We start from the raw sequence: 19643 nt of genomic DNA on the forward strand, positions 1-19643 counted from the left end.
CAGTATTAGACTCCTGCATCTGCTTATACTCTCTGCGCTCGGGACATCGGCCGGACCGAGATCGCAGGCACCAACATCAGCACCCACCGTGACATCTACAGAAAAGCAGTGATACTATACATGGGACATTACTATACTGTCATTTAAAGGGGTACTCTTCTAGACATCTTATCCCCATATATATATATATATATATATATATATATATATATATATATATAGCATGCAGCACCCACCTGTATCTGCTTCCGGCAGCGCTGGAGGTTCTGGCTCCCGACCACTGGAACGGAAGATCGTGATGTCATGACCCGCCCCCTCAATGCAAGTCTATGGGAGGGGGTCTGATGGCTGTATTCAGCCCCCAAAAAACGGCTGCAGCAGAGTCCCATTGATTTAAATGGGATTCTGTGGAATTTACACAGCTGACATTCCACTAATTTTCCACCAGTTGTTCCTACAACCCAGACCCTTTTCTTTTTGTTGTTGTTATTATTTATTTATTTTTATTAAATATTTATAGATTATTGTATTTATTTTTTATTTATTTATATTTATTATTTATTGATTTTTATTATATATATATATATATATATATATATATATATATGTAACACACGGCTGATAGACGATACTCTCATCCAAGCCGATCGGAATGAACTCATGGAACATTCCGGTTGTATTCCGGCGCTTTTGTCATGAGCGGCGAGAGAGAGAGACGGGGGGGACTTTGGCTTCTGACAGGAAATTACCTTCTCGTTCTTGTGAAGAGTTTACGAGACGCCGAACACCACATATAGAGGACAAGTCATTATGTCAACGTCTTCTAGGAAGCCGTGCCAAGGAGGACGCACGTTACTCTTATACAGAAGCCCCTGTACGGAGAGCAATGTGTTTTATGCATCATGTCGATGGCGGCCCCCTGAAATACTATCTCGGTGAATCATAAAAAAATTTTGCCACAAACTATAAATATTTATTGAAATCACTGTCTGCAAAGAATTTACTACTGACTATACCTTGGGAATTCCGGCTTATTGAGTGATACTCTGCAGAGTTTTTATTTTATTCTATTGTATTTTTTATGTTAATTCATTTTAATTTTTTGATTTTGAATTTTTTTTATTGTTTTTTGTTCTGTGAATGCGTTTAGCTTCTTTTTTTCATAGTCTTCACCACATAAAAGTATCATTACTTAATATTCAACGCTGGAGGTGACTGCATCATAGAGGATTGCGAGTGAGTCACCCCCCCCCCCCCCCCTCCATCTTGTATCTGCCAGATTGTGACTAACTGGGTGTAAAATGTAACTTGGGTCTTTCTCAGAAGTAAATGGGATTTCAAGGGATTTTTTTATTTTATTTTTATTATGCAAAACTTTACTTATGCAATAGTGCCTATAAAATGTGAGAGTGCACGATGTGAGAGTGCATATATAAAGTAACGGGGGCAGTAAACTTTTATACACCCCACACCACCACCCCTTCTCCTCCTTCCTTAACAGGCTGAAAATTAAAGGAACAGGTTTGGAAGATTTTAGTTGGATACAGATTAAAGGATATCTTCATTTTGGAACATGAGTGTAAATCTAGGATAAAACTATATAAAAAAGGATGAATCACTTAGTAAATATATTACACGATTTATCTGGTAGAGATCCCAAATGACAGCATGTGTTCTGATATAGAGCCGCATTCACAACTCTGTGGGCTTCAGAACTGAGCAAAAGGATCAGTACAGGATAAGTAATGTAATGTATGTACACAGTGACCTCACCAGCAGAATAGTGAGTACAGCTCTGAGGTATAATACAGGATATAACTCAGGATAAGTAATGTAATGTATGTACACAGTGACTCCACCAGCAGAATAGTGAGTACAGCTCTGGAGTATAATACAGGATATAACTCAGGATCAGTACAGGATAAGTAATGTAATGTATGTACACAGTGACTCCACCAGCAGAATAGTGAGTACAGCTCTGGAGTATAATACAGGATATAACTCAGGATCAGTACAGGATAAGTAATGTAATGTATGTACACAGTGACCTCACCAGCAGAATAGTGAGTGCAGCTCTGGGGTATAATACAGGATATAAATCGAGATTTTCCTAGCTTGTGACGGAAAATATTAGTTATATGAAGACAGGAGGCGAGTATCTTATGCATTATTCTTTCTTTAATAATGCCCATAGCAGAACAAAATTCAATAAACAAATCAGTGTAAAGAAAAAACTACAACTCCCAGCAGTCCCAGGACCACAGCAGCCACTCCTCGTCTGTAGCCCCTATATAAGGACTGCCCACATATAGATCCTCCTCTTTCTTCATGCGAATCAGAGCCGCACAGGAAACTGAACTCCAGCCAGACGTCCACACCGCTCCTTGAATCTTCGGCCAGCCGGCCCGGAACTCGGGAAACGAGGCCAATCGACGGCCTAACTTCGTCCCAACGGGGACTGTAGGGAACCCCAGCAGTGCTTAACCAACAGGTTATCCGTAAACAGGAAAACAGCCAATGCATTCAGTATCCTGAAAAAGACAACAAAAATCATAACAGGGTGGGTAGGGCGGGAAGATACTCTCCTCCTGTCTTCATATAACTAATATTTTCCGTCACAAGCTAGGAAAATCTCGATTTATATATCAGACAGGAGGCTCATATCTTATGCAAGTTCAAAGCTAACAAGTATCGAGATAGAAGAAACAAAATCAGATCTAGCATTACAAAACCGACATGGAAACATGGTCCTCCGGTCTGAAGTAGAACCGGCGAAAGGTAGTCTCTGAAGACCAATCAGCAGCCATGAGCAGGTCAGAAAGGGAGCCCCCTGCTGTGACTATTTTAGTAGCCATAGCACCCCTAGAAGAATGAGCTCCAAACAGGGAGACGTCTATGCCCGCCATATCCATGGCGGAACGCACCCAACGCGCCAAAGTAGCGGAGGTCACCGGATGGTGAGGTCTGACGTAAGATATAAGAAGTTGAGAGAAATCCGGAGACCGCAGATCTGCAGTCTGCGATTCGTACGCCTGCAGGCAACGAACCACACAAAGTCGAGGATGCGCGGGAAAAAACGGGTAAAAAACCGAGTGGATACCCGTCTTGGTCCGTCGGACCACCGAAAATTTCACTCCCTGAGGCGAAAATTGTCGCCTAGAGATGTCCAAAGCCTTCACGTCCGAGACGCGTTTAATAGACACCAAACATAAAAGGACAGTCAGTTTATATGACAACAATTTCAGGGAAAGATCGTCATTGTCCTCCCACGAGACAAACATCTCGAGCAACCTGGAGACATCCCAGGTCGACTGATATCTCGGCCGCGGGGGACGCTTGAACTTAATGCCGCGCAAAAGTCTACATACCAGTGGGTGTTTGCCCACCGGCAAAGAGTCCACTGGGCAATGGTAAGCCGCGATAGCCGATCGGTAAACGTTGATGGAACTATAAGATTTTCCAGATTCAAAAGAATCTGCCAAGTAGTTCACCACTACAGACACAGGTGCATGTACGGGATCAATCTGTCGTTGATCACACCAACGAACCCAGAGCCTCCAGGCTGATCGATAAGCCGATCTAGTCCCGGGGGCCCAGGCCAGGGCGAGGAGATCCCTAGCTGATCTTGAAAGGTCGTGATCCGCATCCGGGACCCCGAAACCAACCACGCTAGGAGAGGAAGGTTGCCCTCCACCACCAGAGGGTGGAGATCCCCGGTCGGGTTGGAGAGGAGCTGAGGAAATTGGGGCAGAAGTCTGGGATAGTCCACTGCCATCCCCAGAAGGAGAGGGAACCACGGTTGTGTGGGCCACCAAGGAGTGATCAGCACAATCGTCGCCCTTTGGTTCATCGTATGTAGGAGGACCCTGGAGATCATCTGGAATGGGGGAAACGCGTAGTGCGTTCACCTGGGCCAGATGAGACGGAAAGCGGCGACTGCCGACGCCTCTGGGTCCGGCCCCCAGCTGAAAAAGCGAGGTAGTTGATGATTGAGGCGAGAAGCGAAAAGATCCGTACACAATGGACCCCAAAGCTGTCTCAACCGTAGGAAAACGGACCGATCCAGCCGCCAATCGCTGGAATCTAGTAAGTAGCGAGAATTCCAGTCGGCCACCGTGTTGGAGACCCCCGGAATATACTCCGCCACCGGGATAATGTTGCGATCTAGGCAGAAGTGCCAGAAGTCTTTGGCAAGATCTGCAAGCATCTTGGACCTGGTGCCCCCTAGGCGGTTGACGTATTGGACCGCCGCCACGTTGTCCATGCGTAACAAAACACAACAATTGGACGCCTGTGGCACGAAGCTCTTGAGGGCAAAAAATGCCGCCAGGAGCTCCAAGGCATTGATGTGCAGATCGACCTCCGTGGCGGACCAAGTCCCTCCTGTGGAAGCCTCCCCGCACCGCGCGCCCCAGCCGAGACGACTCGCGTCCGACTCTATGATGATGTCCGGGCAGGAGTTGAATATGGTTTTGCCGTTCCACTCGACGGCATGACGAAGCCACCACTGCAACTCCTCGATGGCTGCCGGACAAAGAGGAACTTCGTCCGCATATCTGAGGCCCTGGCGCAGATGCATAATCTTGAGTCTCTGCAGGGCCCTGTAGTGCAAAGGGGCCGGGAAGATGGCTTGGATAGAGGCTGCTAGCAGGCCCACCAAACGTGCTAGTACCCTTAAGGATAAGCACCCTCTGCGCAAGACTGCTCTGATCTCCTTGCGGATCAGGGCCAGTTTGGATTTGGGAAGGCGGAGAACGGCCTGGTTGGTGTCCACCAAGAAGCCAAGGAACTCCATCTCCTGCAGAGGGACCAAAACCGATTTTTCTCGGTTGATTATGAATCCCAGACTCTGCAGAAGCAGTACCGTCCATGACATGTGGAGAGAGGCCTGCGCTTTGGAGCGGGCCATGATGAGGAGGTCGTCCAGATAAATGATCAGACGCACCCCTCTGCTCCTCAAGGACGCCACCACTGGTTTCATCAGTTTGGTGAAACACCACGGAGCTGATGAAAGGCCGAACGGAAGGCAAGTAAATTGCCACATGTGGTTTCTCCAGAGGAAACGAAGAAAATGTTGTGAATCTTGGTGGATAGGGACGGTGAGGTAAGCGTCCTTTAAATCCACCTTCACTAGCCAATCGCCTGGTTGTAATAAATCGCGAAGGGAGTGAATTCCCTCCATCTTGAAATGGCGATACGTGACATGTTGGTTTAGTTCCCGAAGGTTTATGACCGGACGGTAACCGCCCCCTTTTTTCTTCACTAGGAAAAGGTTGCTTACGAATCCTAGGGAAGAAGGGTCAATCTCTCGGATTGCCTGTTTGGATAGGAGATCTTGGATCTCGTTGTCTATGAGAACCATGTTGTGTTGTGAAAATCGGATAGGGATTGGTTGTACACCCAGAACCGGTAGAGATTGGAGTTCTATGTGAAATCCCGCTACTGTCTGCCCCCCCACAGGAATGTGAGCATGTGGAATACCAGGCACACTTACCGGTAGTTGGACGGGAACGGGGGTATCCGCGTCCGCCACGTCCGCGCCAAGGTCGGCCTCTGGGAGGGAAGAAAGGCGACGGTTGTGCCATTGGGACGGTGTAGGACGGAGGAGCCTGAGGGTACTGGTATTGGGCAGAGGGTCTGCCCTGTGGCCTATAGGAGGGGGTGCGGCCGGCAGATCGGCCTCTACCTCTGCCGGCCCGAGGAAAAAGCTTACTGGTCCCTGATTTCTTTAATGAAGTCTGGGCTTTATCCAAACCTGTAAACAGGCCGACAAACCTGTTAATGTCCTTCATCAGGTTGTCCCCAAAGAGCATTCCTGCTGCTGCAGGCCCAGACTAGGTTTCAGCTAGGTGGGACAGTTGCGGGTCGAGGCGCATAAGAATCGACCTACGTCGTTCAATCGAGCAGGTGGTGTTGGCAGTACCTGCTAGGCATATGGCCCTCTGGGCCCACCCACGGAGTTGACGGGTATCGACAGGTTGATCCGTCGTTGCGGCCTGCTCAGACAGGTTGAGTATCTTAGTGAGAGGGCCCATTAAGTCCAAGATACGCTCCTGAATAGTTTTAAATGAGCGTTCTATTCCCTTTTTAGGGAATTTACCCGATTTCATCAGATATTTTGTCAAAATGGGGTCTACTTCGGGGGTTGCCACTACTTTATTGGGAATAAAGGGTCTAGGACACTCAGCCCTCAGTTTGTTACGGCTGGTCCTGTCTAGGGCCTTACGAGCCCAAAGCTCCACATACTGGGCCACGTGGGGAAGTGGGGACCATTCACCCGATTGTGGATGAGAGATGGAATCAGGGTGAAAAAGGGGTTCACCTAGGGAGTCTAGGATCACAGTGCCCTGTGTAACGCCGTATCCCCAGCATCCTCGATATTAGGAGTGGATTCATAGCCGTCAGACTCGCTGGATGATCCCGACGAATCCTCATCAGAGGAATCTACGTAGGAATCGGGTTTGGTCCGTCTAGCGGACCTGTGCCTCTTCTCTTGTAACTCCCTGAGGCCCAGGGGTCGAGTGGAGTCTGATGGATGCTGGGGTTGGCAGACCGGGGTAGGGGCTGCCTGGAGCACATTATTGTCTTCCCCTGCCGGGGAGTCAGATGTTGCCAAGGTATGTTTCCTTTTATGGGAAACCTTTCCCTTCTTAATCGGCGGTTCTCCGCCCTGGAATGGCGGAATAGACACACCGGAAACCGCTGGTAGTGATCCAGAGGGTATCATGGCGGAAGCCAAAGCCGCCTGAACAGATTTATTAATCAAATCCTGTATCTGGTTGGTGGTCATAAATTGGGCAGAGTCTAAAGAAGAACTCTCCCCTCTGAGGGGAACAGATGAAGGTTCCTCAGCCATAGTGACTAACAGGTTTATATGTAAGTGTAAACTAATTAGTAAATGAGAATAGGGTAAGTATTGGTGAGGGGAAGGAATAAATTCCTGGTAATCTACCTACAAAATACGTAGAGACAGTAAGGTTAGTACAGGCTCCGTCCTCCACACCGCTAACGTTGCACTGACGCAGCGGTGGAAGGTGAGCCCGAGAGTCCCTGTACCCAGGAACGAAGTCTCACGAGACTACGTCCGGCTGGGTTCTGATTGGAAGGCGCGGGAGCGCGTTCCAGTGACGAAATAGAAACTCCGCCCCTCTCAGCGTGTAGGCCGCGATGAAAATGCGGCCGACACCCGGAGGATCCGCCCCTATCCCGCGCGCGCGAAAGCGCAGAAGATGTAGGAGGAGAAGACTGAGGTAAAATGGCGCCGGAAGAGGGGGAGGGGAAAGCGGTGAAGGGCAGGAGGAACGGAGAATTGGGGAAGGAAACAGGAAAAGAATAGCGGAGCGGTAAACCGGAGCAAGGGGGGGCTAGCATCGGAGAAGATAATCCGCTGTCCGAAATCAGAATAAAATTGTATAATATGTGAAGGGGAGAAGATAATCGCTCCCACAACACCACAATAATCTATAATATTTATGAGCAATAAAGTAAGAAACAAAGCATAAAATCACAGATAGAACTTAGCTTGCATGCTCTGCCATGAGCAGAAAGAAAGAGGAGGATCTATATGTGGGCAGTCCTTATATAGGGGCTACAGACGAGGAGTGGCTGCTGTGGTCCTGGGACTGCTGGGAGTTGTAGTTTTTTCTTTACACTGATTTGTTTATTGAATTTTGTTCTGCTATGGGCATTTTTAAAGAAAGAATAATGCATAAGATATGAGCCTCCTGTCTGATATATAACTCAGGATCAGTACAGGATAAGTAATGTATGTACACAGTGACCTCACCAGCAGAATAGTGAGTACAGCCCTGGAGTATAATACAGGATATAACTCAGGATCAGTACAGGATAATGTAATATATATAAAAGCAACAGGGCTCACAACGCTGCATTAATTTATTGAAGATGGTAAATAAGGTGGATTATTGTGCAAACTAATGTCACTTCTAGTTTTCTATGCAGTAGATTGGGGGCATTTTATATGCACATTGTAGTAAATATTTTTAATTTTTTCCCGTCTCCAGGTGGATTCTCGATGGGTGGCGCCATGGCCATGCACTTGGCTTATAGGTACCATAGAGATGTTGCTGGAGTGTTCGCTCTCTCAAGCTTTCTCAATAACAATTCAATAGTTTATAAGGTAAAGGGGTCAAATATCAAGGGCTATGTTTGTTTTCTACTGATTGTAATAAACCCTCTGATTGGGGTATCCCACTCAGATCCATGGTGGACTCCATTGTGAGTTCATGGCAATATTAAATCAGTATTTATGTAAATAGATAATCTTTTGGGGATATAACAAAAGTCGCACATTAGGGCTGGGCAGTATATTGGTTCATACCGAATACCAAATTTTTTGGGCTGCACGATATGAATTTTCCCCCATACCGCAATACCGGTTGGGCCCCTCCCCCTCGGGAATGTATTATCAGCCCAGCGCAGCGCTGTCCCCACATCGGGGAACTAATCATATGTTACCCGCCAGCACTGTTCTGCCCCACCCCAATTAATTATCAGCCCAGCGGGGTACTACTCACATATGTAACCCGCAAGCACTGCCCTCCTCCTCTTTGTTGGGGGCCGCCGGGCGCTGGAACTCTATACTGTACGCCAGTGGTCTCCAACCTGCAGACCTCCAGATGTTGCAAAACTCCAACTCCCAGCATGCCCGGACAGCCAACGGCTGTCCGGGCATGCTGGGAGTTGTAGTTTTGCAACAGCTGAAGGTCCGCAGGTTTGAGACCACTGTTGTACGCTGTATACCTATGCCCGGGCTGCAAAAGATAAAGAAAATAAACTGTAACTTACCAACTTCAGCCTGACGCTGGGGACGGGAACGTCGGACAGCTGTCAGCCTATCACCGGCCGGAGCGATGTCCCGCCCCGGCCAGTGATAGGCTGAGCCCACTGTCATGTAAGGAGCTCTGGCCGGCTTCTTACATGACGGTGCACTCAGCCTATCACTGGCCGGGGCGGGACATCGCTAAGGCCGGTGATAGGCTGATGGCTGTCCGATGTTCCGGTCCCAAGGAGCAGCGTGTGGCCGACATAGGTAAGTTAGTTTTTCTGTATCTTTTGCAGCCCGAGCAGTGGTCTCCAGCCATTGGCTGTACGGGCATGCTGGCAGTTGTAGTTTTGCAACATCTGGGGGCCCGCAGGTTGGAGACCACTGGCGTACAGTGAGTTCCATCGCCGGTGGCCCCCAACAAAGAGGAGGAGGGCAGTGCTTGAAGGTGACATGTGAGTAGTATCCCGCTGGGCTGATAATTAATTGGGGGGAGCAGAACAGTGCTGGCGGGTCACTGAACACCGCGCGCGGGTCACGTGATTGGGGCGGGGGTGAAAATACCGTTATATACCGTGGAACCGCCGTAAGTAAAAAAAAAAATACCATGATACACATATTTGGTCATACCGCCCAGCCCTATCGCACATATATTGAAAAGAAGTAGTGAGACATGTGCTCTGTAAAATGTATTTGATCCAGAGAACACGTTTCTGACCAACCTTTACTTTGAGCGTGGGGGAGACACAGGCTAGCTGCCGATGCAACTATACAAGGCTTAGCGAAGTTCTGATGGACGGAACTTCGCTGACCGTGATACGGTTCTGGCCTGTCTCTCCCTGTGCTACAGCTGAAGATCGCGCAGGCTTGTAACTTTAGACTTATGCGTTATTAATGTACGCCCTGGTGCCCTGGTACTTAACACACATGATTGTACATTTACTACGTCCGGAGCGGCGTTCCATCTATCAAGTAAAGTAGGAGCTGCGTTCACTTCTTAGACTGTGACTGACGGCCACTATCACTCAGTCGATGACCGATGTCCATCATTAACCCCTTAAAGGGGTACTCCACCTCTAGGACTCTTATCCCCTATCCAAATGATAGGAAATAAGATGTCTGATCGCGGGGGTCCCGCCGTGATCTCCATGCTGCACCTGGCATTCGTTTAGATCGTCAGGCTCAGCGCCGGAGGCTCGTAATGTCACGGCCACGCACCCCTCAATGCAAGACTATGGGAGGGAGCGTGACGGCCGCCACGCCCCCTCCCATAGACTTGCATTGAGGGGGCGTGGGCGTGACGACACGAGCCTCCACCCCGCATAGACAGTCATCCGGCATGGAGCAAAGTTCGCTCCATGCACCAGATGTCTGGGTGCCGAAGCCGAGATCACGGAGGTCCCCAGCGGCGGGACCCCTGCAATCAGACATCTTATCCCTTATCCTCTGGATAGAGGATAAGATGTCTAGGGGCGGAGTACCCCTTTAAGTGCCATGATTAATAGCGAGCTGCAATAACTGTCCGCCTGCCCGATCGGCACCCCATAACATGTATGCGGGAGTCTGATCGGTTTACATGCTGCTTGGAGGTCCCTTCATCTGTGCTCTGAGGGTCCCGTGCCAGAGCTGATTAAATATATATTTTGTATTACCGCATGCGGAAATGTCAGAACTATTAATATATAATGTTTATGATCCCGTACAGTGAATGGAGTAAAAGTAAAGATATACCAAGCAGCATAATTATAGATCTTTGGTCACATGATATATCAGATAGGGCTGCAACTAATGATTGTCATAATCTATTAGTTGGCCAATTATTAATTCGATGTAATTGATTGAAAAAAAAAAAATGAATTATGGGACCAGGAAAGAAGTAACGTGAGGACAGGAGGAAATGGGGACCGCATTGTGAAGAGTTTACAGGGGGAAGGGAAAGGGGACAGCACCTGAAGAATAAATAGGGGAGAATGAAAGGGAAAAGAACCGGAAGAGTTAATGGGGGGAAAAGATGCAGCTCTGCCATGTAAGGAAACCAATAGCTGAGCTGTAGACATTGGCTCCCCTAGTGGTAGCTTTTACTGCACGAAGATTTAAAATTATATTCAGCACAACAGATGGTGAGTGCCTCTCATGGTCCTTACAAAGTAAAATTGTTCCTTCATAAAACAAGGCCCCATGTGGGTCTTTAGATGGAAAATTCAAAGTCTTATGGCTATTAAAAGTCGAGGAGGAAAAAACAAAGACCCAAAAATAAAAAATTGCCACATCCTTTAAGGGTTAAAAAATGGAACAGGAGAGGGTCAGGGGTAAAACTGACACAACAAGGCATAATAATCAACAGCTGAGGAAATCGTGGATCAGGATTATAAATCAATCACAGCAGTCACAATGGCACTAAATATATACATTTTCTCCATCAACTGATACTGTACCTAACCCTGACATTTCCATCATATGTGGTACTATCATAACTCCCGGGCAGCAGGCTCGCTGTCTTGGAGTTATACTTGACTCTGATCTGTCTTTCACTCCCCATATTCAGTCCCTTTCACGTTCTTGTCACCTGCATCTCAAAAACATCTCCAGAACCCACAGTTCCTCACTATTGAAACTGCTAAAACTCTCATTATTGCTTTGATTCACTCCCGCCTCGACTACTGTAACTCTTTACTAATAGGCCTTCCTTTCTCCAAACTCTCTCCTCTCCAGTCCATCCTTAATGCCGCAGCCAGACTCATCTTCCTCTCCAGCCGCTACACCGACGCCTCCTCCCTGTGCCAGTCACTACACTGGTTACCAATTCAGTCCAGAATACAGTACAAAATCCTCAGTCTCACACACAAAGCTCTCCACAATGCTGCACCTCCCTACATCTCCTCTCTCATCTCTCATCTCTGTCTACCATCCTACACGTTCTCTCCGATCTGCTAATGATCTCACACTAACATCTTCTATAATCCGAACTTCTCACTCCCGTCTCCAAGACTTCACTCGTGCTGCACCGGTTCTCTGGAATGCTATCCCTCAATCCCTCAGACTCAACAACAACATCCATAGTTTCAAACGTGGCCTAAAAACACATCTCTTCAGACAGGCCTACAACAGTCTCTAATTGGCCTCAACATATCCTCAACATATCCTCAACATATCCTCAACATATCCTCAACATATCCTCAACATATCCTCAACATATCCTCAACATATCCCCAACATATCCCCAACATATCCCCAACATATCCCCAACATATCCCCAACATATCCCCAACATATCCCCAACATATCCCCAACATATCCCCAACATATCCCCAACATATCCCCAACATATCCCCAACATATCCCCAACATATCCCCAACATATCCCCAACATATCCCCAACATATCCCCAACATATCCCCAACATATCCCCAACATATCCCCAACATATCCCCAACATATCCCCAACATATCCCCAACATATCCCCAACATATCCCCAACATATCCCCAACATATCCCAAACATATCCCAAACATATCCCAAACATATCCCAAACATATCCTCAACATATCCTCACACCTCTTGTTTGAATAGTTATTGTGTAATATTATGTCTGATACTTGTCTTTGTTTGTACCCCATAATTGTAAGCGCTGCGGAATATGTAGGCGCTATATAAATAAATAAAATAAATACATTCCATACTGTATATACACATAACTCTTCCCACTGCAGTAAAAGATCTTAGGGTAGGGTCACACGTAACAGATCCGCAGAATATTTTATCGACTGACTATGGAGTGTGCCTCCTGCTGTGCCTGCGTTGTCTGTCCGCCGCTACGAGCAGATACACAGGGACCTGTGAGTCGCACGTGCAATGTACTCACTGATATTGCGGTCGCTCCCCCTGTTCCTTGAGCTAGGCCAAGAGCGGTTGCGATGTCAGAGTACACAGGCAGCTCACAAGTCCCTGTGTGTCTGCTCGTAGTGACGCAGGCGGCACACTCTAGGGTCAGTCATCGGCAGATCCGCAGCGTAAAAAACTCTGCGGATCTGTTACATGTGACCCTACTCTTAAAGGAGATCTCCAGCAAAAAATAACTAATCCCTATCCACAGCATAGGGGATAAGTAGTTGAACGTGGGGGGTCCGACAGCTGGGGCCCCCGCTATCACCGGGACAGGACTCTGCGCTCAGTAGGGAGTGCGTGTTGCAGCCGGCACCCACCCCATTGATTCCTATGGGGGCCGTAAAGACCCAAGTGCAGTTCTCTGGCATCACCGGCGCTCCTATAGAAGTGAGTAGAGCGCATGCCGTCTCCGGTAGACTACACGCGCTCCTCCCTGAGAGCCCCATTGTCCTGTCCCGGTGATCACAGGGGGTCCCAGCAGTCGGAGCCCCCGCGATTAGCTACTTATCCCCTATCCTGTGGATGGGGGATAAGTTAATTTTTTCGCAGGAGATCTCCTTTAAAGTCAGAAATAATTACAGAAATGACATTGTAAATTGTTCAACTTTTTATCATACAATGAATAATCTAGATCTATTATAGCCCTTTATTAGCATCTATTTGTGTTGTTTTATTTTGACTAGGGATCGACCGATATCGTTTTTTTAGGGCCGATACCGATAATCGGTGCAGGTTAGGGCCGATAGCCGATAACTTATACCGCTATTTAACCCCCTGCGACACCGCTGCAGATCATTGATTTAAAGCGGGCGCTTTAAATCAATGATCTGCAGTGGCTTTTGCGGGGCCATAGGCCGCCGCCACCACCCGCTTCTCTCCCCTACCTGCCAGGGTGCTCCGGGCCATCCATCCATCGTTCCTGTAGTGTCCGGGGGCGTTCCGGGTGGAGGGTGGTCCGGTCCGGGCTGTCCTTCTTCTCCGGCGGGCCTCTTCTCCACTCCGGGCAGGCTCCGGCCTAGTACGCTGCATAGACGTCGCTGCGCAGTGACGCCCGTGCGCAGCGACGCACCTGACGTCACGGCGTAGCGGCGTCTATGCAGCATACTAGGCCGGAGCCTGCCCGGAGTGGAGAAGAGGCCCGCCGGAGAAGGACAGCCCGGACCGGACCACCCTCCACCCGGAACGCCCCCGGACACTAGATGAAGGAAGGATGGCCTGGACCACCCCCATTACGGGTAAGTTTAATTTTTTTATTCACTCGGAGGGTGTGGGAGGGGCCCGACCGATATAGCGGTATGGGAAAAAATCCATGCCGGTATACCGCCTAGCATCACGGTGGGGGGTGCGACGCGGTGCGGTGGGTCGGAGGTGCGGCGGGTTGAGGGGGTGGCGGTCGCGGTGCGGTGGGGGCGGTGCGGGGGGTGGGGCATTATCGGCTTATCGGCAAGATAATTGCCGATACCGATAATGCCCAAAATCGTGATTATCGGCCGATAATATCGGCCATACCGATAATCGGTCGATCCCTAATTTTGACCACTCTTTTCCCATCTTCTTCAGGAACTTGAAGCCGCTCCACAGAGCCTACCCGAATTATTCCAGTGCCATGGACAGGCTGATGAGTTAGTCTTTCACCAGTGGGGAGAAAACACTTGCACACGATTGAAAGGTCTTGGCGTGACTTCATCTTTCCACAGTTTGCCGAATCTTCTTCATGAACTCAGCCTACAGGAATTAGAACTGTTACACTCTTGGATTTTAAAGAAATTGCCCGAGGTCACCGAAATCGTTCAGTAAAAGCCGAAAAAAAAAAAGAAACATAATAAATGTTTGTAATCAGAGAGAAATTGCATTAGGCTCGGAGTCTTTTGTTAAGGAGAAGCTTTTCCATGTTCTCTGTGTCTTGATTTGTTTACGACTCTTATTTCTTATGAAAATTTATTTTTATAATCCTATTTTGTGTTTAGTTTAAACACTGAGAAGATATTGGAGATGTTCCCGCCATAAGGTTGTTTTCTATATTTTACTATACAGTCATGGCCTGAAATTTTTCAAGAAAATGAAGTATTTTTCACAGAAAAGGATTGCAGTAACACATGTTTTGCTATACACATGTTTATTCCCTTTGTGTGTATTGGAACTAAACCAAAAAAAGGAGGAAAAAAAAATTGGTCATATTGGTCATATTGGTCAAATTGGACATAATGTCACCAAACTCCAAAAATGGTCTGGACAAAATTATTGGCACCCTTAACTTTAATATTTGTTTGCACACCCTTTGGAAAAAATAACTGAAATCAGTGGCTTCCTATAACCATCAATAAGCTTCTTACACCTCTCAGCCGGAATGTTGGACCACTCTTCCTTTGCAAACTGCTCCAGGTCTCTTATTGGAAGGCGCCTTTTCTTAACAGCAATTTTAAGATCTCTCCACAGGTGTTCAATGGGATTTAGATCTGGACTCATTGCTGCCACTTCAGAATTCTCCAGCGCTTGTTGCCATCCATTTCTGGGGGCTTTTTGATGTATGTTTGGGGTCATTGTCCTTATGGAAGACCAAGATCTCAGATGCAAACCTAGCTTTCTGACACTGGGCTGTACAGTGCGACCCAAAATCCGTTGGTAATCTGCAGATTTCATGATGCTTTGCACCCAGTGCCAGAGGCATCAAAACAACCCCAAAACATAATTGACCTCCACCATATTTCACTGTAGGTACTGTGTTCTTTTCTTGGTAGGCCTCATTCCGTTTTCGGTAAACAGTAGAATGATGTGCTTTACCAAAAAGCTCTATCTTGGTCTCATCTGTCCACATGACGTTTTCCCAGAAGGATTTTGGCTTACTCAAGTTCATTTTGGCAAAATGTAGTCTTGCTTTTTTATGTCTCTGTGTCAGCAGTGGGGTCCTCCTGGGTCTCCTCCATAGTGGGGTCCTCCTGGGTCTCCTCCATAGTGGGGTCCTCCTGGGTCTCCTGCCATAGCGTTTCATTTCATTTAAATGTCGACAGATAGTTCGTGCTGACACTGATGCTCCCTGAGCCTTCAGGACAGCTTGAATATCTTTGGAACTTGTTTGGGGCTGCTTATCCACCATCCGGACTATACTGCGTTGACACCTTTCATAAATTTTTCTCTTCTGTCCAGGGAGATTAGCTACAGTGTCAGGGGTTGCAAACTTCTTGATAATGTTGCGCACTGTGGACAAAGGTAAATGTAGATCTCTGGAGATGGACTTGTAACCTTGAGATTTGATATTTGATATTTTTCCACAATTTTGGTTCTCAAGCCCTCACAGTTCTCTTCTCCTCTTTCTGTTGTCCATGCTTAGTGTGGCGCACACAGACACACAATGCAAATACTAAGTGAACTTCTCTCTTTTATCTGCTTTTAGGTGTGATTTTTATATTGCCCACACCTGTTACTTGCCCCAGGTGAGTTTAACCTCTTCAGGACATAGGGCGTATGGATACGCCCTGCATCCCGAGTCCTTAAGGACCGAGGGCGTATCCATACGCCCGTGGGAATTCCGGCCCCTACCGCTAGCCGGTTGGGGACCGGAGCCGGATGCCTGCTGAAATCGTTCAGCAGGCATCCCGGCATATCGCCCAAGGGGGTCATTATGCCCCCCCATGTCGGCGATCGCCGCAGATCGCTGGACAATTCAGTCCAGCGATCTGCGGCGATTCCGGGTCAATCGGGTCTCCAGTGACCCGATGACCCGGAATTACTGGCTGTTCGGGGCCGTCTCTGACGGCCCCGAACAGCCAGAGCCTGCAGGGGTGAGGTGGCACTGGTGCCACCTCACGATCGCCCTGATTCGTCGGCCAGATTACCGGCCGACCAATCAGGGCGCCTGCTGCGGGTGTCACTCCCGCACCCGCTCCGCCCCTCTTCTGGAGGACGTGAGCGGGTGCGGGACGTGCACCCCGGGTGCTGGGGACCCCGATCCCCGGCACCACTGTTGGGATCGGGGCACCAGGAGCAGCTGCGGCGGCGGGACTGACCTGCAGCGTCTGGATCGTTGGAGGTGAGTGACAGCCTCCTGCTGTTGCTTAGCAACAGCTCCCAGCATGCAAAAAGGGCATGCTGGGAGCTGTAGTTATGCAACAGCAGGAGGCAGACCACCACAACTCCCAGCATTCCCTTATGGGCATGCTGGGACTTATGGTTTTGCAACAGCTGGAGGCACATTCTTTCTATGGAAAAGTGTACCTTCAGCTGTTGTATAACTACAACTCCCAGCTTGCACAAACAGCTAAAGTGCATGCTGGGAGTTGTAGTGGTGCATCTGCTGGTTGCATAACTACAACTCCCAGCATGCCCGTTGGCTGTCGGTGACTGCTGAGAGTTGTAGTTTTGCAACAGCTGAAGGCACACTGGTTGTGAAACTCAAGAGTTTTTTTTTACCTAACTCAGTGTTTCACGACCGGTGTGCCTCCAGCTGTTGCAAACTACAACTCTCAGCAGTCACCGTACACCATGCACCGTACATGCTGGGAGTTGTAGTTTTGCAACAGCTGGAGGCACACTGGTTGTGAAACACTGAGTTAGGTCACAAACTCAGTGATACATAACCAGTGTGCCTACAGTTGTTGCAAAACTGCAACTCTCAGCAGTCACCGACAGCCAACGGGCATGCTGGGAGTTGTAGTTATGCAACAGCAGGATGTCCCCCACAATGTGAACGTACAGGGTACACTCACATGGGCGGAGGATTACAGTAAGTATCTGGCTGCAAATTTGAGCTGCCGCAAACTTTCTGCTGCAGCTCAAATTGCCAGCGAGAAACTACTGTGAACCCCCGCCCGTGCGACTGTACCCTAAAAACACTACACTACACTAACACAAAAAATAAAATAAAAAGTAAAAAACACTACGTATACACATACCCGTACACAGCCCCCCTCCCCTCCCCAATAAAAATGAAAAACGTCTGGTACGCCACTGTTTCCAGAACGGAGCCTCCAGCTGTTGCAAAACAACTCCCAGTATTGTCGGACAGCCGTTGACTGTCCAGGCATGCTGGGAGTTTTGCAACAGCTGGAGGCACCCTGTTTGGGAATCACTGGCGTAGAATTCCCCTATGTCCACCCCTATGCAATCCCTAATTTAGGCCTCAAATGCGCATGGCGCTCTCACTTTGGAGCCCTGTCGTATTTCAAGGCAACAGTTTAGGGTCACATATGGGGTATCGCCGTACTCGGGAGAAATTGTGTTACAAATTTTGGGGGGTATTTTCTGCTTTTACCCTTTTTAAAAATGTAAAATTTTTGGGAAAACAAGCATTTTAGGTAAAAAAAAATTTTTTTTTTTTACATATGCAAAAGTCGTGAATACCTGTGGGGTATTAAGGTTTACTTTACCCCTTGTTACGTTCCCTGAGGGGTCTAGTTTCCAAAATGGTATGCCATGTGTTTTTTTTTGCTGTTCTGGCACCATAAGGGCTTCCTAAAGGTAACATGCCCCCCAAAAACCATTTCAGAAAAACGTACTCTCCAAAATCCCCTTGTCGCTCCTTCCCTTCTGAGCCCTCTACTGCGCCCGCCGAACACTTTACATAGACATATGAGGTATGTGCTTACTCGAGAGAAATTGGGCTACAAATACAAGTAAAAATTTTGTCCTTTTACCCCTTGTAAAAATTCAAAAATTGGGTCTACAAGAACATGTGAGTGTAAAAAATGAAGATTGTGAATTTTCTCCTTCACTTTGCTGCTATTCGTGTGAAACACCTAAAGGGTTAAAACGCTGACTGAATGTCATTTTGAATACTTTGGGGGGTGTAGTTTTTATAATGGGGTCATTTATGGGGTATTTCTAATATGAAGACCCTTCAAATCTACTTCAAACCTGAACTGGTCCCTGAAAAATACTGAGTTTGAAAATTTTGTGAAAAATCGGAAAATTGCTGCTGACCGTTGAAGCCCTCTGGTGTCTTCCAAAAGTAAAAACACGTCAATTTTATGATGCAAACATAAAGTAGACATATTGTATATGTGAACCAAAAAAAAATGTATTCGTAATATCCATTTTCCTTACAAGCAGAGAGCTTCAAAGTTAGAAAAATGCAAAATTTTCAAATTTTTCATCAAATTTACGGATTTTTCACCAAGAAAGGATGCAAGTATCGACAAAAATTTACCACTATGTTAAAGTAGAATATGTCACGAAAAAACAATCTCGGAATCAGAATGATAACTAAAAGCATTCCAGAGTTATTAATGTTTAAAGTGACAGTGGTCAGATGTGCAAAAAATGCTCCGGTCCTTAAGGCCAAAATGGGCTCCGTCCTGAAGGGGTTAAAGGAGCATCACATGCTTGAAATAATCTCATTTATCCACAATTTTAAAAGGGTGCCAATAATTTTGTCCAGCCCATTTTTGGAGTTTGGTGACATTATGTCCAATTTAGCTTCTTTTTCCTCCTTTTTTTTGGTTTAGTTCCAATACACACAAAGGGAATAAACGTGTGTATAGCAAAACATGTGTTACTGCAATCCTTTTCTGTGAGAAATACTTAATTTTTTTGAAAAATTTCAGGGGTGCCGACATTTACGGCCATGACTGTATAAGTAGCCATGTGGCTCGGTTGTTCCGCTTGGGTTTGTACACTCTATTTATGGTTGTGTTGGTGTCTTTGGTTTCCTCACACATTTGAAAAGAAAACAAAAAAACAAACAGATAAGACGGTGGTCTCTAACTGTGGCCCTCCAGATGTTGCAATACTTCAACTCCCAGCATGCCCGGATATATAGTCAATAGGGGAAATTTATCAAACGATTTAGACTGGTTTTTCCTGTCTAAATTTGTCACACAGAAAGTCACAGTCTAAATATGTGCGACTTTTCTGCGACTTTTACTGTAGAGGATTTTTAGAACATGATGCATGCAAGTCTATCTTAGACGGAAATGCATTGGAAAATGCATTGGTGCTGAATTTATCAAGTGCGACTTTTGTGCGACAAGTCGCATC

General features: G+C 47.3%; 1 protein-coding gene across 2 annotated transcripts in view; it reads left to right on the top strand.

Moving 5' to 3' along the window:
* Positions 1-14518, top strand: part of LYPLAL1 (lysophospholipase like 1) — a 49993-nt gene extending 35475 nt beyond the window's left edge. For both annotated transcript variants that reach the window (XM_056568359.1, XM_056568360.1), the window contains exons 4-5: positions 8025-8140; positions 14232-14518. In XM_056568359.1, the coding sequence (XP_056424334.1) occupies positions 8025-8140; positions 14232-14468 (353 nt within the window). In that variant the 3' untranslated portion in view covers positions 14469-14518. The remainder of the gene's footprint in view (positions 1-8024; positions 8141-14231) is intronic.
* The last annotated feature ends 5125 nt before the right edge of the window (positions 14519-19643 follow it).

The sequence above is a fragment of the Hyla sarda genome, chromosome 3 (genome assembly GCF_029499605.1).
Source record: "Hyla sarda isolate aHylSar1 chromosome 3, aHylSar1.hap1, whole genome shotgun sequence".
NCBI classification, from domain to species: Eukaryota; Metazoa; Chordata; class Amphibia; order Anura; family Hylidae; genus Hyla; species Hyla sarda.